The 22,500-nt window shown below is 43.5% G+C and overlaps 1 protein-coding gene across 1 annotated transcript in view; it reads left to right on the top strand.

Annotated features, from left to right (window-relative positions):
- The window catches only part of LOC149432759 (phospholipase A2 inhibitor gamma subunit B-like), a 44,823-nt gene that overhangs the window by 1,231 nt on the left and 21,092 nt on the right, over positions 1-22,500 (top strand). Inside the window, exons 2-3 of the mRNA XM_089665059.1 lie at positions 19,493-19,624; positions 21,281-21,427. Coding sequence (XP_089521185.1) covers positions 19,493-19,624; positions 21,281-21,427 — 279 coding nt within the window. The remainder of the gene's footprint in view (positions 1-19,492; positions 19,625-21,280; positions 21,428-22,500) is intronic.

The raw sequence follows: 22,500 nt of genomic DNA, 5'->3' as shown, positions 1-22,500 counted from the left end.
ATAACTATGCTTCTCAGCTCCATCTTGTGGCCATAATGTGGTAGTTTTCCCATTTACACAGTTTTTTTCACAATGAATAGCATTCGATCTGCAGAGAACATAGCCTGAGAACATTCAATTTGGACCACTGGTGTATTTATTATTATTATTATTATTATTATACAGTATTTATATTGCGCCAATAGTTCGCCCAGCGCTGTACATTACAATGGGAGACAATACATGAGACAGTACAATAACAATACAATACACGAGGGGTACGAGGGCCCTGCTCCCTGGAGCTTACAATCTAAAAGGGAGGGGATAGTATAGTATTTAGGTTTCATGCTGCTCTAGGCAGCACAAAAATTGTCCCCGCCCCCCCTACAGAGAGACCCTGACACTGATAAACACCCCCCTCTCCCACGAAAAGAGCCTGACATTGACCAACAACACACCACCCAAGAGAGCCTTCCACTACCACCGTCCCCCATACACTGGCAACCCCCCACGCCACCCCAGCAAGAGAGAAGACTCTCGCATTCACAGCTCTGGACATCCCCGGGAGTCAGGCTCTTCATACACCATCAAGCAGCCCCTCTCAGATCCCACCTGGTCCCCATGCTGTGTGTTCTTTCTTCCATCCCTTCTATCGGGGGGCTGTGCTGCCCCCCAGAAAAATGCTGCTGCCCCCCTGAAAAAAATTCTGCTGCCCCCCTGAAAACAATGCTACCCTAGGCAAATGCCTTGTTCGCCTTGTGGTAAATACGCCCCTGATTTGGGCTCATTCACACAGAATGAATTGACATGCAGTTTTGAGGTACGGAGAGATATTTGTATTTGTTTATGAATATTTTCCTTAAAGTAGTTCTAAAGGCAGAAGATTTTTATTTTTTACTTTAATGCATTCTTTGCATTAAGGTAACAAACATTCTGCATGAAACTCCCCCCCCCCCCCCCAATACCCTCACTTGTGCCTGATATCGATTCAGCAATGTACATGAGAGCAGCAGATTGCTAGGCTCACTCTCCCCCTTGCTCAGAGACAACAGTGGGAGCCATTGGCTCTGTGTGTCTATGGATACACAGGGCCAGCTAAAGAGCGAGCACTCATGAGTGCCCCCAAAGCAAGTGCATAGCAACTTGAAAAAAAATGCATAACGCATCAAAAACGCAGCAAAAACGCAAGACGCAATGCTTAAATGCCTCAAACACAACCTGCATAGGTGTGAACCTAGACTAAGAGTGGACTTGGGTGTAACTTTCATTTTTTTTATTTTTTATTATTACATAAGGGACAAAAAGTCCCCCATGTGATGCATGTTTTATTGACAGATTCTCTTTAATGAGACCCCTGATGTCTTACCTGCCCTCCAATGAAATTAATGGTCTGCAGATTGCACTCTGTTTGTTTTTTTCTTTTTTCTTGGCCAGAACCAACTCTTGAGGAAGTCTATTCCACATTTTCATGGCTCTTACTGTGAAGAAACCTTTTCGTGTTTGGAGAATACATTTCTTTTCCTTCAGACATAAAGAGTGCCCCCTTGTCCTCTGTGATGACCTCAGGGTGAATAACTACACCAAGTTCACTGTATGAACCACCTTATATCCCCCCTTATGTATTATACATGAGGATCATATCCCCCCTTATGTATTATACATGGAGATCATATCCCCCCTTATGTATTATACATGGAGATCATATCCCCCTTATGTATTATACATGGAGATCATATCCCCCTTATGTATTATACATGGAGATCATATCCCCCCTTATGTATTATACATGGTGATCATATCCCCCCTTATGTATTATACATGGAGATCATATCCCCCCTTATGTATTATACATGGAGATCATATCCCCCCTTATGTATTATACATGGAGATCATATCCCCCCTTATGTATTATACATGGAGATCATATCCCCCCTTATGTATTATACATGGAGATCACATCCCCCCTTATGTATTATACATGGTGATTATATCCCCCCTTATGTATTATACATGGAGATCATATCCCCCCTTATGTATTATACATGGAGATCATATCCCCCCTTATGTATTATACATGGTGATCATATCCCCCCTTATGTATTATACATGGAGATCATATCCCCCCTTATGTATTATACATGGAGATCATATCCCCCCTTATGTATTATACATGGAGATCATATCCCCCCTTATGTATTATACATGGAGATCATATCCCCCCCTTATGTATTATACATGGAGATCACATCCCCCCTTATGTATTATACATGGTGATTATATCCCCCCTTATGTATTATACATGGTGATCATATCCCCCCTTATGTATTATACATGGAGATCATATCCCCCTTATGTATTATACATGGAGATCATATCCCCCCTTATGTATTATACATGGAGATCATATCCCCCCTTATGTATTATACATGAGGATCATATCCCCCTTATGTATTATACATGGTGATCATATCCCCCCTTATGTATTATACATGGAGATCATATCCCCCCTTATGTATTATACATGGAGATCATATCCCCCCTTATGTATTTATACATGGAGATCGTATCCCCCTTATGTATTATACATGAGGATCATATCCCCCTTATGTATTATACATGGAGATCATATCCCCCCTTATGTATTATACATGGTGATCATATCCCCCCTTATGTATTATACATGGTGATCATATCCCCCCCTTATGTATTATACATGGAGATCATATCCCTCCTTATGTATTATACATGGAGATCATATCCCCCTTATGTATTATACATGGAGATCATATCCCCCCTTATGTATTATACATGGAGATCATATCCCCCCCTTATGTATTATACATGGAGATCATATCCCCTCTTATGTATTATACATGGAGATCATATCCCCCCTTATGTATTATACATGGAGATCATACCCCCCCCTTATGTATTATACATGGAGATCATATCCCCCCTTATGTATTATACATGGAGATCATATCCCCTTTTATGTATTATACATGGAGATCATATCCCCCCTTATGTATTATACATGGAGATCATACCCCCCCTTATGTATTATACATGGAGATCATATCCCCCCTTATTTATTACACATGGAGATCATACCCCCCATTATGTATTATACATGGTGATTAAATCCCCCCTTATGTATTATACATGGAGATCATATCCCCCCTTATGTATTATACATGGAGATCATATCCCCCCTTATGTATTATACATGGAGATCATACCCCCCCTTATGTATTATACATGGAGATCATATCCCCCCTTATGTATTATACATGGAGATCATATCCCCCTTATGTAGTATACATGGAGATCATATCCCCCCTTATGTATTATACATGGAGATCATATCCCCCCTTATGTATTATACATGGAGATCATATCCCCCCCTTATGTATTATACATGGAGATCATATCCCCCCCTTATGTATTATACATGGAGATCATATCCCCCCTTATGTATTATACATGGTGATCATATCCCCTCTTATGTATTATACATGGAGATCATATCCCCCCTTATGTATTATACATGGTGATCATATCCCCCCTTATGTATTATACATGGAGATCATATCCCCCTTATGTATTATACATGGAGATCATATCCCCCTTATGTATTATACATGGTGATCATATCCCCCCCTTATGTATTATACATGGAGATCATATCCCCCCCTTATGTATTATACATGGAGATCATATCCCCCCCTTATGTATTATACATGGAGATCATATCCCCCCCTTATGTATTATACATGGAGATCATATCCCCCCTTGTGTATTATACATGGAGATCATATCCCCCTTATGTATTATACATGGAGATCATATCCCCCCCTTATGTATTATACATGGAGATCATATCCCCCCCTTATGTATTATACATGGAGATCATATCCCCCCTTATGTATTATACATGGAGATCATATTCCCCCCTTATGTATTATACATGGAGATCATATTCCCCCCTTATGTATTATACATGGAGATCATATTCCCCCCTTGCCCTTCTCTGTACTTTCTCCAGTTCCCCAATGTTCTTTTTGTGAATTGGAGCCCAAAACTGAACTGCATATTCCAGATGAGGTCTTACTAATGATTTGTACCGGGGGGGGGGTGATATCTCTCTCTCTGAAGTCTATACCTCTCCTAATACAAGAGAGTATTTTGCTCATTTTAGAAACTGCAGCTTGGCATTACATGCCATTATTAAGCTTGTGATTTACCAGAACCCCCAGATCCTTCTCCACCATTGATTCCCCCAGATCCTTCTCCACCATTGATTCCCCCAGTTGTACCCCTCCTAGTATGTATGATGCATGCATATTCTTAACCCCTCAATGCTTCTGTATTTAGTGGCAAAGCTTTTTGCATATGGATGCAGTTATGTTTGCTCATTGCATATTCAGGTTCGGCTTTCTGCTTAAAAGTGCTGTGCAGTGACTGTGCTTTACTGATCCTCTGGCAATGAAGTTCCTCCTGGAAGTGTATGGCCAGGAATTGTTAAAAACATCAGGATATTTTGGCATGAAAACTTTATGCTTTATATGGGCTAACATATTTTTTTTTTTTGCAATGCCTTTGGTACATGCGCAAAGCTGTTTCCATTCTGGATATTACAACATTGGCATACTGGGACTGGGGCCACTGCCCCTAATGGGTTTTGGCTCCTTCAAAAGCAGGGATGCCAACCTACTGAAATACAATTAGCTGACAGCACACAAAAATTTACTTATAGAGCCTTTTTTTTTGCTGACACGACACAAAGATGTACTGACAGTTTGAAAAGTTAGCCAACATTTTCAGTGCAAATATCGGTATTTTAGCTACAAATATGTAGCTTGTGTGATTAGCAATATGTTTGGGGTATAACAAAAGGCAAAACAGGTATTTCTCCTTTTATATGAAGGTCAGGATAATATAACCCAGCAGAGTTCCCCCTTAAATCAGAGTCTGCAGAGTTCCCTTTTACAGTGCGTGGGGGGGGGGGGTACTCTGCAGACTCTGATGTAAAGGGGAACACTACAGACAGTGATATAAAAGGGAACACTGTGGACTCTGATGTAAAAGAGAACTCTGTGGACTCTGGTGTAAAGTGATACTCTGATATAAGGATGTTTCTGGTCAGCAGAGCCCCCACTCCCCCTCCACACACAAGTCCACAGAGCTCTCCTTTACATCACAGTCCACAGAGTTCGCCCTTACATCCCCCTCTCCTCTCCTTTCTTCCCTTCCTCTTCTCTTCCCTTCCTCTTCCCTTCATCTTCCCTTCTTCCCTTCTTCCCTTCCTCTTCCTCTTCCCTTCTCTTCCTCTTCCCTTCTCTTCCTCTTTCCTTCCCTTCCCTTCTCTTCCTCTTCCCTTACTCTTCCCTTTCCTTCCCCTCTCCTCTTCTCTTCCTCTTCTCTTCCTCTTCCCTTCCTCTTCTCTTCTCTTTTCTTCTCTTCTCTTCTCTGCCTCTTCTCTTCCCTTCCTCTTTCCTGCCTCTTCTCTTCCTCTTCCCTGCCTCTTTTCTCTTCCTCTTCCTCTTTCCTGCCTCTTCTCTTCTCTTCCTCTTCCCTGCCTCTTCTCTTCTCTTTTCTTCTCTCCTCTTCTCTTCCTCTTCCTTGCCTCTTCTCTTCCTCTTCCCTGCCTCTTCTCTTCTCTTCCCTTCCTCTTCCCTGCCTCTTCTCTTCTCTTCCCTTCCTCTTCCCTGCCTCTTCTCTTCTCATGTGCTTATTGGGGGAGGAACGAAGGGGAATACTTACATTTCAGCTCCTGAGTCTGCTGCGACTGCTTATATCTGATTCAAGATGGCGGCACCCAACAGCAGTCTCGGGGCTTTGGGATGTATATACAAGGAAGGCTTCTACAGGTAAATAACATGTATAATACATGTTAAATGCACATATAATTTTATAGGAAGATTTTTCTTAAAATGAATGATCTGGTGACAGGGTCTCTTTCTTCTAATAAACATTATAAACCTTTCCAGGTCTCTATAAAATTCTATGAATTGCTCTTTATAAGTATCATTTCCTTATTTCTTGTTTCCTACAAACACTTGTTGAAGTTGGCTGAAGTGGTTTTGAATTGTATTTTTGAGATATTTCCATCCTTGGTATTTGTCAGCCGGTCGGCCGTCAGAGGAACCATCTTGGGCAGCAAACTGGGAGGAAGCCAGAAGGAAGTCTATAATTATAGATCCACATACATAGTAGCAGTGTGCATCTTATATAAACTATTTTGGCAGCAAGAGATAGACAATATAAAATAAATAAATGTGTAAACTTGTTATAGCATGATTAACGAATTACTTATCTGAAAGTCAAATGTTAAATCTGTATTTATGATACAAAATCCGTTAACGTGACTCTATCCCAAAAAGTTATTTTGGCTTTAGATACCCTTTAAGTTGGGATGAGAACAACTTTTCTATAATATTTCATATCTCAGTGTCCCATTTCCTGTTGAAACTTCATAAAACTATCTAACCCTTTTTCTGCCACTGGTATAAGGCTTACTTTGCCATCAATGTTATTTACACTACTATAGTGGCTGGGTGGGTATGTACACCTGTCAACTGTCCTCCACCAGATGGAAGTGATTCAGGCAGCTGTACTGGCCATGATGAATGTCAGCAGATGGATTGGCAGGAGATCAGCCAACATACAGAGTGTGTTGGGTGCACCTACATACAAAGCCAGCAATTGCCTACACATATTAAATATCGCCACGCATTCCAGAGTGAAAGTAATCATTTTAAGACCAACATTCATAGATAACCCAAAAATGATGACCTGCCAAAGCTTTTAGTTTGTTGCCTATATACAATTTTGGGTACCAAAGTTCGTCACCATAATACAGGCACAAGTAAGTCTAAGTTTTGATATGTTGGGTATCTATTTCAATGAAACCTCTTCTTTTATACACTCACTGGCCACTTTATTAGGTCCACCTTGTTAGTGCCAAGAAAATCTCCCCCACACCATGACACCATGACCACCAACCTGAACCACTGATACAAGGCAGGATGGATCCACCACACCATGACACCACCACCAGCCTAAACCATTGATACAAGGCAGAATGGATCCACCACACCATGACACCACCACGACCAGCCTGAACCATTGATACAAGGCAGGATGGATCCACCACACCATGACACCACCACCACCAGCCTGAACCATTGATACAAGGCAGGATGGGTCCACCACACCATGACACCACCACCACCAGCCTGAACCGTTGATACAAGGCAGGATGGGTCCACCACACCATGACACCACCAGCCTGAACCATTGATACAAGGCAGGATGGATCCATGCTTCCATGTTGTTTACGCCAAATTCTGACCCTACCATCTGAATGTCGCAGCAACCAGTCTGCCCATTCTCCTCTGACATCAACAAGGCATTTTCCTCCACACAACTGCCACTCACTGGATATTTTCTCTTTTTCAGACCATTCTCTGTAAACCCTAGGATGGTTGTGCGTGAAAATCCCAGCAGATCAGCAGTTTTTGAAATGCTCAGACTAGGGAAAGAGGAAAGGGAGGGAAAGGAAGGGGAAGGGAAGGGAAGGGAAGAGAAGGGAAAGGGGATGGGAGAGGGAAGGGAAGGAAAGGGAAGGGGAAGGGAAGACAAGGGAAAGGAAAGGAGAAGGGAAGGGAAAAGTGAAGGGAAGGGAAAAGAGAAAAGGAAGGGGTAGGGTAGGGGAAGGGAAGAAAGGGGGAAGGGGAAGGGAAATAAAGGGAAGGAAAAGGGAGGGAAGGGAAAGGAAGAGAAGGGAAGGGGGAGGAGAGGGAGAAGGGGAAGAGGAAGGAGAGGGGAAGCGGAAGGAGATGTTGAGGGGAAGGAGAAGGAAAAGGAAGAGAAGGGGAAGGGGAGAAGAAGGGGAAGGGGAGAAGAAGGGGAAGGGGAGGGAAAGGGGAGATGGGAGGGAAAGGGGAGGGGGAAGGGAAAGGGGAAGAGGAGGAGGAAGGGAAGGAGATGGAAGGAAAGGGAAAAGAGGGGAGAAGGAAGGGGGGAAGAAATAGTGAGAGGAGGAGAGGAGAGTACACAGATTCCCAAATGTTGCTCATTTGCAAATTAAACGAAAATAACAAGATGACTTTTGATATATATGTTAGTGCTACGTGACCAAATCCCTGTAGCTACACAGAGCTTGCTCTTTCCATGCTTACAAAGATCTGGCATCCCAGAGACTTCCGTACCGTACATTGTAGACACATCTGAAATGAATTTACCAGCTGCTACACTCAGATCTGTAACAATATCCAGTGGTGAAGCTCTACAAGTCCCCACGAGATGTGCTGCACGTGGCTCTAACACAGCAGAGAGAAAATGCTTAGCAAAATCTCTCTGCTTTCAATATTTTGGGTTGCAAGTCATGCTACACATGTTTACTATGTATACAAAAATGAAAGCTTAAATCTCAACTCCAGATATGATCTTCATTGTATAGTTACATTGGTCCAGCTTGGTACAGTGTAAGTATGAATGTCTCCTACCTGATGGGAAGCTGGAGAAGCAGACTACCATTATTGCAGTTGGCGTTACTACAGTAAGGTTGTCAGATTTTAGAAACCTAATCCAAGGCACCTTACTTTTAAACCACACAAGCAAAGTCATGCACCTTCTGTAGCCACACCCACAAAATCACACCCCTTTTTAAAGACACACTCAAACAGTTGGTCCCAGAATTTTTGATCGAGAAGCAAACATTCAAGAAAAAAACTAACAGAAAAAAAAAATTAAAAAAGCAACAAGATATGCATGTGAGATAAAAAAAAGCAACAAGATATGCAATGCCAGTCCATGGGCCCTGGGTTTGAACTTAAGAGAATGTCAGCAAACACAAGCCCCTGTGAACATCACTGCCTAGGGATGAACATGGGTGGACCTAATTGTAACCGCTTGATATCTAGGGGAATTTTGAAATTTTCCACGTCCATGTTAAAACAGAGCTCCACTCAAAAGGGAAAGCTCCACTTGTTTGCACCTCCCCTCCACTACCACAGTTGGAACTTCTTTTAGGGGGAGGGTGGAGTGGGTACCTGGTTTAGACAATTCTAACTCCATGAATGTCTGTATCAACCAGGGTTTTGTGGAACCCTAAGGTTCCTTCAGAGGTTGCTGGAGGCTCCTTAAGAAACAAGCAATTTCTGCCTCTTGGATGAGTTCCTACTGACAACAATGGTCTTTTTAAGTGGGAGATTCTTCCCAATGACCACAGATGTAAGGAGCATTCTTTCCACTGACCAACAATAATGTACATTGAGCTGTAGCTATAGTGATTATTACAAGAGTTCCGTGGGGCCTGAAAGTTATTCTGGGGGTTCTTCCATGTTGAAAAGGTTGAGCAAAAGCTGGTCTACAGCAATTAAGCTGAGTGCTGGGACAAGAACATCCAGCTCCCTGGGCAAAGACGCCAAACTTGTACATCCACGGAGCAACCCACCCCCCCCCACCACCACCATCCAATCTTTCATGATCTGCAAGCTTAGGGGATCCTACACCCAGCAGTCAATTGCTTGCCAAAATCACTCTCACTACTTCTGTTGTCAACCTTGTAACAGAACGAAGATGCCCCCATCCCTGCAATAAACCATTGTACCTAGGGCAGCTGTCCCTCCTGCTCTCCCCTTGTTTTGGCCCTGCTCATACCAACAGCTGTTTGTACACAATTGTGCAGCACATCACTTTACATCAATACTTTCCCGTGAAGTCCTTCAATTTTAGAGATAACATTATGGGTACCCTTTCTTTTCAAGCCAACAAAATTAGTATATGTATTACCAGCTGAAAGCCCAACTATTTTGTTGTCTAAATTAAAATCTCTTATAACTTTGAGGGTTCGAGATGGTAAAATCTCTGAGGTTTTACCCTTCGTTTAAAAAAAAATCAGCTAGCTTGGTTTCTACTAAAACCTGAAATTTGCTATCCTGGCTGCTTACAACTACATGATCTGTCAAGAACAGGAAATCATTTCTGATGTCTAAGGTTGGATGCATCTATTGGAAGAGCTACAAAGGAAGTTTTAGCAATAACTGCCTGTAGCTCCACTATTGCCCATCGTGTTAGAACATTTGAAATGATGGCTTCACATTTTGTTTGAGAACAACTAAATTTCTTTTCCAAAAAACATCCTAATTTAAGTAGAAATTCAGTCCATGGAATTGAAACTTTGATAAGGTTTTACAGCATGCAATACAAGCTAACCTTCCTGCTAACTTTAAACCTATTTTTTGTGTCTTGGATGCCACGTGCTCTGTGAAAAATGTCCTACCACCACTAGCAACTGTCAATGATACCTGACACATAGCAGGAAAGGCATCTGCTTCCTTTTTGTCTTTTATTAGAAAGTGAAAGTCAGTAAAAATGGATTAATTTAACAAACATTTCCGTTTCTTTGTTGTTTTTGTCATTAGGTTGTGAGAAAGACAAAAAAGTGATGTTACAGGTTTTTTTTCCTTTCCTTTCCTGTCTTTTTTTTTTCCTTTCCATTTCCCTTTCCTTTTCCTTTTTCTTTCCATTTCCCTTTCCTTTCCTTCCTTTTCCTTTCCTTTCCTTTCCTTCCCTTCCCATTTCCCTTTCCTTCCCATTTCCCTTCCCTTTCCTCTCCTCTCCTTCCTTTTCCTTTTCCTTTCCCTTTCCTTTTCTTTCCTTTCCTTTCCTTTTCTTTCCTTTCCTTCCCATTTCCCTTTCCTTTTCCTTTTTCTTTCCATTTCCCTTTCCTTTCCTTCCTTTTCCTTTCCTTTCCTTTCCTTCCCTTCCCATTTCCCTTTCCTTCCCATTTCCCTTCCCTTTCCTCTCCTCTCCTTCCTTTTCCTTTTCCTTTTCCTTTCCCTTTCCTTTTCTTTCCTTTCCTTTCCTTTTCTTTCCTTTCCTTCCCATTTCCCTTTCCTGCCCATTTCCCTTTCCTTTCCTCTCCTCTCCTCTCCTTCCTTTCCTTTTCCTTTCCATTTCCCTTTCCTTTCCTTTCCTTTTCCTTTCCTTTCCATTTCCCTTTCCTTTCCGTCCTTTTCCTTTCCTTTCCTTACCTTTCCTTTCCTTTTCTTTCCTTCCTTTTCCTTTCCTTTTCTTTCCTTTCCTTTCCTTTCCTTTCCTTCCCATTTCCCTTTCCTGCCCATTTCCCTTTCCTCTCCTCTCCTCTCCTCTCCTTCCTTTCCTTTTCCTTTCCATTTCCCTTTCCTTTCCTTTCCTTTTCCTTTTCCTTTTCCTTTCCTTTCCATTTCCCTTTCCTTTCCTTTCCGTCCTTTTCCTTTCCTTTCCTTTCCTTCCTTTTCCTTTCCTTTCCTTTCCTTTCCTTTCCTTTCCAACATGTCATATTTACCTGATCTGTGCAATGGTTTTGCACAAGCAGGTCCTAACCTCTTCTTCTCAGGTCCCCTGCAAGCATTCCTGGCTCCTTCCCCTTGACCAGTGCCCCAATAGCTTAGTCCTGCCCCCCACTCTCACTCCTCATTGGCTCACTGGCTGTGATTGACAGCAATGAGAGCCAATGGCATGGGCCAGCTGATTGATCCCTGGAATGAGAGGGGGCTCAGGTGAGTATTGGGGGGGGGTGGAGCAGCACACAGAAGGTTTTTTAACTTCATGCATTTCAGACTGATGCATTCCTATGAAGAGAAAAAAACTATTATCCCCATGATAGAAATAGCTATTATTACAGTTACTTACTTAGCACTGTCAGGACCATATTGCGTTTCAGCACTGGACTTTCATTTCTTTCTTATCACAGGACTTTATTTTAGTTTTTTTATATATATTTTTAAGTCACAGGAACTGTGGACTGTCACAATTTTGTGTCGTATTCACTAAGTTGTTTTATAATTATCATTTCATTCATTTATGTATTTTTTTGTTACAGCAGTAATGGTGAAGACAAAGAATGACACAATATACGAATGATAATTGATAATTAATGATAGTATTATGAAATGTATGCGCCACTTGTATTCACTGGACTAGGGGTGATACTAATATTTTTTGATTTTTGAAGTAGAGTATAGTGGCAGCAATATATATATATATATATATATATATATATATATATAATTGTATTTAGAAGATAATAATTATCTGCATCAGGCACGATATGGTGACATTTGGATAGGAGTTTCAAGGTGGTCACTTATAGAATATATATCAATATATAAATTCTGTCAAATGTATTGTATTAAAACATAATGACACTACTTGTCAGGAATGGACTTGCCAATAATGGTGGGACTCACCTGCCTTGTGGGCTGCAGTACCAGGGCTGGCCAGCGGGTGCTCTCAGTAATCAGAGACTCACCCCTGCAGTCAGCCAAACACCTGAAGCTGATTGCAGGGGTTGTATTTAAGGAATGGCCAGATTCACAGTCAGGGCCTTGGTGTGTGTTTTTCCATGGGCCCCTGTATCTTATATCCTGTGTTCCTGTTCCTGTTTCTGCCTAACCTGTTGCCGACCCGGCCTGATCCTGACCTCTGCTGACTTCTCCTGTTTGATCCCTGGCTTGTGACCCTGACCATTCTCTGCCCGACCCTCTGCACCGCGCTGCCCGTGAGTTTCTGAACCCAGCTTGTGACCCTGACCACTCTCCCGCCTGTTCCTGGTACTCCGTTTGCCCGTTTGCTACTGACCCGGCCTGCCTGACGACTCTTGCATTGTATGTATTGTTATCTGTGGGTGGTTTGATTTGTTTGCACTGTGTTTATGTTTAGTTTTGCATTGCGTTTTGTATTGTTAGTCTTAATAAATCATATTGTTTATACCATATCTGAAGCCTGCGTTTCCCTGTGTCAGTCCACACACCTCTGGTCATGCCCGGAGCCCTGACACTACTAAAGCAATGAACCTAAATGAAACGACTTGGGTTTCCCCTAAGATCCCTGTATCCATATCCAGTGGACTCGCACTATGGGTACTGGCTTGGGTTTGAGAACTCATCCTGGCTCTACATGTTCAAACTGGAAGAAAATGATCCCAATCACCTCATTACAAACAAACCCAAAAGTCACGCAGGTAATAGCAGCCTCTGCCTAGCTCTGTTGAGGCAAGCCTTCCCCTCCCGACACGTTTCACCCCATTCTACCCCTGAGGCTTAGTCATGAAGGTCACTACTACTGCTGTGTCCTTCTACAGATCATTACAACCCCTAGCATAGGTAAAACATCATGATACAAAAATGTCCCATTAAAGTCTTGGTCTGTCCTGAAACCTACATCTTATAGGTCTTCATAGAATCCAAAACCATCACTTATTACTCAAAAACACATAAAATGGCCCCATTGAAGAAATAATGTAAAAACACCCTGTCCCAAACAGAAGGAGCAACTGAAAAGTCTTCAGATGAATCCTTGGCCCCGAGCGCAGGTTCTTTATTCTAATTGCATATTATTTCAGATTGTGTCAACAAATATAGGACCAATAAAAATCAATGGCAGTTCTCCAATGTTGTATAGCAGGGTGAAGGCACCCTGTGTTGCCATAGAGAATTTGGTGACTGCCACTGATTATAGCAACACTCGCTGATGTCACATTGTTTTGCAGTATAGCTTTAGGGAAGTGCCAGTGGCCCAATTTATTTACACAATTTTATATATTGCACATTTTGCAATATGCCAAAAGGCATATTTCAGACTAATAAAAAATTATTTATGGAAAAGAAAAACACTGCAAGTAAAATATGTAAAAAATTTAAAATACTTGATGTTTCTATGCTTTTACCTGTAAATGTATCTGTTGGTGATCGCTTCTTTTTAAAGCTTTGTGAATTAAAGTGTTACTAAACCCACAACAGTAAACAGTCTGTAGATGCAGTAAAGCATGCTTGTTATACTCACTGTGGAACCTGAGGGGTCAATCCTCTGCATTGTTTATAAACTCTGTTTGATCCCAACTTCTCTGATGCTCCCCTACTTCCAGTGTCCCCCTCTTATCTCCGCATAAGACATCGTGTGGAGACACTCTGCACATGATTAATTTAGTGTGTATTGCTAGAGAGATTTTTTTTTTCTTGGGAGAGTGCCTGTGATCAGCACAGGGCCGATCAGCACTGTCAAGACAGAGGTCAGGGGTTCTACATCCTCCTAGAGCCGAAAAAAAAACTCCTCCTGCAAGTTTTAATCAGTGCTCTGCTGGACACTGATAGAAGTCACAAGACTGCTATATACTGCTGATGAGAAAAGGTATTTAGCAGTTTATATTTACTGTGTACAGTGGGAGACCAGATATAGCGAATGCAGGGTCCAGTGAGACCAGATATATTGAATGCTGGGTCCAGGGAGACCGGATATAGTCAATGCAGGGTATGGGGAGACCAGATATAGTGAATGCAGGGTCTGGGGAGACCGGATATAGTGAATGCAGGGTCCGGGGAGACCTGATATAGTGAATGCAGGGTCCAGGGAGACCAGATATAGTGAATGCAGGGTCCGGGGAGAGCGGATATAGTGAATACAGGGTCCGGGGAGAGCGGATATAGTGAATGCAGGGTCCAGGGAGAGCAACTATAGTGAATGCAGGGTCCGGGGAGAGCAGATATAGTGAATGCAGGGTCCAGAGAGACCGGATATAGTGAATGCAGGGTCCGGAGAGACCAGATATAGTGAATGCAGGGTCTGGGGAGACCAGATATAGTGAATGCAGGGTCCTGGGAGACCAGATATAGTGAATGCAGGGTCTGGGGAGACCGGATACAGTGAATGCAGGGTCCGGGGAGACCGGATATAGTGAATTCAGGGTCCGGGGAGACCAGATATAGTGAATGCAGTGTCCGGGGAGACCGGATATAGTAAATGCAGGGGTCCGGGGAGACCAGATATAGGGAATGCAGGGTCCAGGAAAACCAGATATAGTGAATGCAGGGTCCAGGGAGACCAGATATAGTGAATGCAGGGTCCAGGGAGACCGGATATAGTGAATGCAGGGTCCAGGAAAACCAGATATAGTGGATGCAGGCTCCAGGTAGAGCGGATATAGTGAATGCAGGGTCGTGTGAATGTACTCCTACCAATCATGAGATAGGAAAACTGCAGGAGGGCCACACCAGTGCTCCTTCTCTGACCTTGAGAATTTCTGCCATGTATCCAGAGTAACAAAACAGAATTGTTAGAAGACCTGACATCTATCAACACCTGTTGGCTAATGGTTACCATTCATCCCAGTTTTCGAGGAACAGTCCCTGTTTTGAGGTTTCTGTGTCTGGCAAACAAGATTCCCCAGTAACATGCCGTGTGAGGAAATCAATAGTCCAGTCTGCACTGTGCACTATGCACTCCTGAAACCTGCACTCTCTGCCTTACTTACTCCTGACCCCTGCATTATGTGTGTTACTTACTTCTGAACCCTGCACTTTGTGCATTTCGCACTTCTGTACTCTATTGGGTAGATTTACTCAAATTAGAGCACACAAAATCTGGTGCAGCTGTGAATAGCAACCAATCAGCTTCAAACTTCAGATTATTCAGTTAAGCTTTGACAATCAGACCTGGAAGCTGTGTTTTCCAGTTTTAGTAAATTCCCCCTCCCAACTCAATGTGTTACTCCTCACATCTGCACTCTGTGTTCTACTTCTTCCTAACTCTGTCTCTCTTTTTATTCATTTCTCCTGACCCTGGCACATTGGGTTACTTACTTCTGACCCCTTCACTCCGTGTCTTTTGCACTCCTATCCCCTGTACTCTATGGATTTGATTTACTAAAACTGGAGAGTGCAAAATCTGGTGCAGCTGCGCATGGTAGCCAATCAGCTTCTAGCTTCAGCTTGTTCAATTACGTTTTGGCAACAAAAAAACCTGGAAGCTGATTGTTTTCTATGGCAGGAACCATGTAGACATGTAAAGGTCAAATTTTAATATACCTTTGCCTGTAGATAGAGTGTAGTCAAGCTGTTCCCCACCAAATGCAGCTGAACTACCATTCTCAACAAGCTCCATCTGGATCCAACAAATAACACAGAGGTATGAGATGTCAAAACCTGTTTGAAGGAACATTGTGTTTGGCTATGAATGGAATCTACATGTGTCTTTGTCTCACATGAAATGTAATATAATAGGATTACCATTCATCCTCTGAGTTCCCTGTGAGCTGGCTCTCCTTCCTTGGAGGTTCTTGTTTTGTATACACTTTTGAAACAATGCTTGAAGAAGCCACAAACTGATCCCATCCAGATTGTCTAGATTACAAATATTTATTTTGGAAAGGAACTTAATGAAAAGCCGGAATTTTAAGATAGTCTTACCTGATTTAGGTCAACTGTGGGACTCCTCCAAGGATTTATTATGGGGTGTGAAATACACTTCTCTATCAACTTGGTAGCAATTTAAAGAGTAAAGATAGCATATCAGTAGAAGGTTCCACATCCACTATGTCAGGGGTCTCCAAACTTTCCAAAGAAAGGGCCATCTGGATCCAAAAAATAACACAAAGGTATGAGATATCAAAACCTGTTTGAAGGAACATTGTGTTTGGCTATGAATGGAATCTACATGTGTCTTTGTCTTACATGAAATGTAATATAATAGGATAACGATTCATCCTCTGAGTTCCCTGTGAGCTGGCACTGGTTCCCTGGAGGTTCTTGTTTTGTATACAATTTTGAAACAATGTTTGAAGAAGCCACAAACTGATCCCATCCAGATTGTCTAGATTACAAATATTTATTTTGGAAAGGAACTTAATGAAAAGCCGGAATTTTAAGATAATCTTACCCAGGGGCGGACTGACAACTCATGGGGCCCCCGGGCAATAGGGGATCATGGGGCCTCTGTGTCCTTGCCCAAACTCAAAAAAGCCTAAGAAAAAGGTACCAGGGGCATCTCATGGGGCCCCCTACTGACCCCGGGCCTCGGGCAGTGCCCGAGTTTCCAAATGGTCAGTCCGCCCCTGGTCTTACCTGATTTAGGTCAACTGTGGGACTCCTCCAAGGATTTATTATGGGGTGTGAAATACACTTCTCTATCAACTTGGTAGCAATTTAAAGGGTAAAGATAGCATATCAGTAGAAGGTTCCACATCCACTATGTCAGGGGTCTCCAAACTTTCCAAAGAAAGGGTCATCTGGATCCATAAAATAACACAGAGGTATGAGATGTCAAAACCTGTTTGAAGGAACATTGTGTTTGGCTTTGAATGGAATCTACATGTGTCTTTGTCTCACATGAAACATACTATAATAGGATTACCATTCTTCCTCTGAGTTCCCTGTGAGCTGGCTCTGGTTCCCTGGAGGTTCTTGTTTTGTATACACTTTTGAAACAATGCTTGAAAAAGCCACAAACTAATCCCATCCAGATTGTATAGATCAGGTATATTTATTTTGGAATGGAACTTAACTTAATGAAAAGTTGGTATTTTAAGATAGTCTTACCTGATTTAGGTCAACTGTGGGACTCCTCCAAGGATTCATTATGGGGTGTGAAATACACTTCTCTGTCTACTTGGTAGCAATTTAAAGGGTAAAGATGGAATAGTAGTAGAAGGTTCCACATCCACTATGTCAGGGGTCTTCAAACTTTCCAAAGAAAGGGACAGTTTACTGTCTTTCAGACTTTAAGGGAGCTGGCTGTGCGCAATGGGAGTAAACAATCTTTGGTATTAGCGGGAGAAAGAGTTGATGCCAGTGGGAGGAATAATTGCCCATTGTTGGTGTCAGTGGAAGGAATTATGCCCCACCGTTGGTGTCAATGGAAAGACTAGTGGCCCATTGGTGGTGTCTGTGGCAGGAATTGTTGTTGTCAGTGGCAGGAATAATAACTCAAGGGCCAGATAAAGGCAAGGAAAGGGCAACATCCCACCCCAGGGCAACAGTTTGGAGACCATTGCACTGTAATATTGCAATGTAATATTTAAAATGCAATTTCCACCAATCGTATTTTCATGGTTGTTGTTCAAAGCTGCCCCTCACTATGCTGTTATGCTCTTATGGTTGCCACTCTGTCTGCCTGTATATGCCATCTGAGTCCTCAGTCACCACCAATTTAAAAGCTAACCAAAAACAAAAAAAACACTCATTAAAGTACCAAAAATAGAAAATGACAAGTCTATGAAAATGCTAATGATGCTAAACAAGGGTGATGGGCATTCAGAAAGGGACAGACGTCTGCCTCCATTTAGGACTGCTCCACTACCCACCCAACTGCTATGCTGCCACAGCTGTGCTGGTGAAGATCGGGGGGTAGGACTCTCTTGTGAAATGGGAAAAAGGTGGAGGACTTAGGAGTCTGGTGCAAAAAGTGTGTGTGGGGGAGTGAGACCTCTCATGTGAAAAGGAAGGGGGAGGTTGTGGAGGAATCAGAGGACTCTGAGCCTCTAACCAGTGGCAGCTTCACAAACGTTTAATGTTTTCTTTTATAGCACCCCTCTAGATAGCTAGGGGTAGCTAGTGTTCTTTTTTAAGTCAGAGGCTGAGTAGCAGCCTGGGTGTAATAGTTATCAGGGTCAAATTTGGGTCAGGGCTGAGAGGCTCTGCAGGTCAGATCTCTGATAACTCCCCCTGCTCTGGAATCTTGGAGAAGATTCTAGATGCAGTGGGCAGGGGTGAGGAGAGACTGGCCTGCACTCTTAGGGGATCCTGACCAATCCCCAAGCAGGAGGCTTGGCATGGGGCCAGGACAGCCCTTAAATGTTTTTGAGCCTACTCAACAAGAGGAGAGTTCAGGTGAAAGGTGGAGTGAGAAAGCTGAGGTGCAGGACTTTGGAAGGGGGCCCAGTTGGGAAGAGGCTAACCTCCAGGCAGTGCCGCTGGAAAGGAGGAAAGCTCAGGACCACATCTGCCCCCAGAGCAAGTACCATCTGTGCAGCAGGGAAGGAGAAGCCCAGCAGAAGGCCTGAGAGCAGCGACTTACCCATTTGCTCACAGAAAAGAGGACTGAGTGAGTAGACCTACACCCCCTGGGCCAGAAAGAGGAAAGAGCACTCTGGTGGGAAACTGGATAAGCTTTCGTCCCAGGACTGTCTTCCATTTAAAGTGACAGACAATGGATCCCCGGACCAGGGATTCCTTTACATAGCTGAATAGAGGAGCATCTGGGGTGCTAAACCAGGAGAGGTTGGAGAGATATCCAGGAAGAGACATTTGCTGTGTAAGAATTGTACATAGTTCCAGGAAGTTTTCCTCAGTTGCAGTTCCCTTGGGCATCCCATACTCCCCTTACCCATCCAAGTTCAATATCCTCTAATAAACAAAAAAACCAAGCTCAAGGACTGTTTACTGTCTTTGGAATGCAAGTTTGTGAAAAATGCATGTTGCCTGGATGTGCAGGACTATGGAGGGGACCCAAATCTCTAGCGACTCCTAAGGGGGTAGTGCTACACTTTCTTCAAATATTGCATCGAAAATGGAAAACAAGATGGCCATAAATAGGCCATCACATTAGACATTTTTATTTCTGATTTTTATGTCTAGCCTGTAGGTCTGCATTAATTCCATGTTTGTATAAAGATTACATTGCCTTCCTGTCATAACACGAGATGGTTCTTGTTGAAAAAATATTTGACTGAAGATGTTCCATGTCTTTGCAGGTTTTGCCCTACAGTGTGATGTATGTTTGGCAATAAATTCAAACACCTGTACCGGCCACTACGAGACCTGCAAGCCTGACCAGAACCGCTGCATGGTGACCCTCACGGAGATGTTGGTGATCGACGGTGAAAGTAATTGATTCCTTTATTAAGTGGGAGACGGGATTGTCTGAGTATAAAAAAACGGGGGGTGGTAAAAGTCATCATATGACAGTGATTAGGGATTTTGCGGCTTTACACCTGAAATAAATAACCTTGCAGCACGAGAGTTCCGAATCATATGTTTATTAGCGATAATACAATTGTATGAGAGCACCCATGCCCCGCCCATCAGATGCTCGCATTAGATTGATTACAGTCCACACTTTTATAGGGCTTTTTATGGCTCGCTGCCCACCTTTATGCTTATCAGTTACACTTCAGAATATTTTATCGAGACACTTTATCAAACATTCATCATTACTTGGCAGTTTTTAACAACTTACATAAAACATCTTTAAAGAAGCCATTATAGCTGCCAATGGAATATGATTTTATATATAGTGAAACAAAAAAGAGGGCGCACCGACCTAGTGCATGATCGTTTAAAAAATATTTATTGAAGGAACAAAGTAAGTATCATACTCACAATCAGGGGCGGACTGACCATTTGGAAACTCGGGCACTGCCTGAGGGCCCGGGGTCAGTAGGGGGCCCCATGAGATGCCCCTGGTACCTTTCATAGGCTTTTTTGGGTGTGGTTTGAGTGTGGGCGAGGACACAGGGGCCCCATTATCCCCTATTGCCCGGGGACCCCATGAGTTGTCAGTCTGCCCGAGTACAGGGATGGTGGGCTCAGAAGGTGTGCAGACCCAATAACTTTGTACAAGGATGGTAGATACTCCTCATAATGGACATAACAGGCGTGAAGACCTGGGAATTCAGCATAGAGATGGTGGGAACCCCTCAAAATGGGCATATCAGGTGTGTAAACCTGGGAATTCAGCATGGGGATGGTGGGACCCCGTCATAATGGGCACAGCGGGTGTACAGACCCAGGAACTCAGTACAGGGGTGATGGGGACCCTTCATAATAGTCATAGCAGGTGTGTAGACCTGGTAATTCGGCATAGGGATAGTGGGAACCCCTCATAATGGGCACAGCGGGTGTACAGACCTGGGAACTCAGCACAGAGATGTTGGGAACCCCTCATAATGATCACAGTGGGCGGACAGACCCGGGAACTCAGCACAGGGGTGATGGGAACCCCTCATAATGAGCACAGCGGGCGGGCAGACCCGGGAACTCAGCATACGGGTGATGGGAACCCCTCATAATGAGCACAGCGGGCGGACAGACCCGGGAACTCAGCATACGGGTGATGGGAACCCCTCATAATGAGCACAGCGGGTGGACAGACCCAGGAACTCAGCACAGGGGTGATGGGAACCCCTCATAATGAGCACAGCGGGTGGACAGACTTGGGAACTCAGTATAGGGGTGATGGGAACCCCTCATAATGAGCACAGCGGGTGGACAGACCCAGGAACTCAGCACAGGGGTGATGGGAACCCCTCATAATGAGCACAGCGGGTGGACAGACTTGGGAACTCAGTATAGGGGTGATGGGAACCCTTCATAATAGTCATAGCAGGTGTGTAGACCTGGAATATCAGCATAGGGATGGTGGGACCCACTCATAATGAGCACAGCAGGTGTACAGACCCAATAACTCATCACAGGGATGGTGGGACCCCCTCATAATGGGCTCATACTTCCACTTCAATGGTTTATGTTGTATTTTGCAGACACGTACAGAAGTGCTGAGCTGGAGAAGTCTTGTGCCAGTGCCTATGACTGCACGCACCCGGCGACCTTAAACGCCAAGGACTTCAAAGTAAGAGTGACAAGAAAGTGCTGCGATAAGGACTTCTGCAACAACGGCACTATCACTTGTAAGTCGTTCTCTAGATCATATTTATATTAATTTTTCTTTTTTTTATATATTTTGAAACGCAGCAAAAATGTGATTTTAGCAGCTTTGTTTGTTTTATCGCACGCTATGTGTTCATGGCTCATCTCATTGGTGGGAATTTGGTTATCCCGGAGATACTGCAAGTAGAAGAATAATTATTCTTCAAAACCGAACTCCTGGTAGATGTAAAAGACACAAATAAATGCAGCTCTCTAATCATGAAATATATTTCTGAAATGCTCTGTAGGTAATATAAGCAGGGACGTATTTACCACAAGGCAAACAAGGCATTTGCCTAGGGTGGCATTTTTCAGGGGGGCTCACCACCCCCCTGAAAGAAGGAGCAGAAGAAGGGACACATGCAGCTTGGGGACCAGGTGGGATCTGAGAGAGGCTGCAGGCTGCTTGACTCTCGTTCCCGGGGATGTTCAGAGCTGTGAAGGTGAGTGTCTCTCTCTCTCCCGCTGGGAGGGGAGTGGCTGGTGTATGGGGGCGAAGGTAGTGGAAGGCTCTCTTGGGTGGGGGGGGGTAGAAGGGGTGTTGTTGGTCAATGTCAGGCTCTCTCCGGCGGGGGGGGGGGGGGGGGGCAAATTTTTTGTTGCCTAGGGCAGCACAAAACCTAAATACACCACTGAATATAAGGACCTGAAATTGATTTGGTATAAGCCTCTTGCCTTCCCTGTGCAGCAGAGCTCAGACTGAGGGAGGAAGAATCAGTACAAGGAGCCAGTCAAGTGTGATGCATTGAAAAGGACATGCTGATAGGAGGACAGAGTTCATCAGTCAGCTGCTTCTCTGGTCACCTTCTAGTCACAGGATGCAGGTGAGGAGGAGACATGCAAGTGAAAGTGAAACTGCGGCAGGGAAAGGTCATCTCCCAACCTCTGTCAGGCTGGACTGCTCTGCATGGCAGAACTATATAAATCTCAGGACTGGATGGAAAGAAATACAAATAATTTGGCAGGAAAGACATTTGAATTTGTAGTGTTTCCGAGTTCGGATAGGGCAAGGGAGAAGCAGCGCAAGAAGCCAACCCAGTGCGGTGCAGTTCAT

Source organism: Staurois parvus, unplaced genomic scaffold (assembly GCF_062004578.1).
Source record: "Staurois parvus isolate SC_StPar_1 unplaced genomic scaffold, SC_StPar_1.0 ptg002113l, whole genome shotgun sequence".
NCBI classification, from domain to species: Eukaryota; Metazoa; Chordata; class Amphibia; order Anura; family Ranidae; genus Staurois; species Staurois parvus.
The sequence above is the reverse complement of the archived record's forward strand: the minus strand, read 5'-3'. Positions and strand labels throughout refer to the sequence as shown.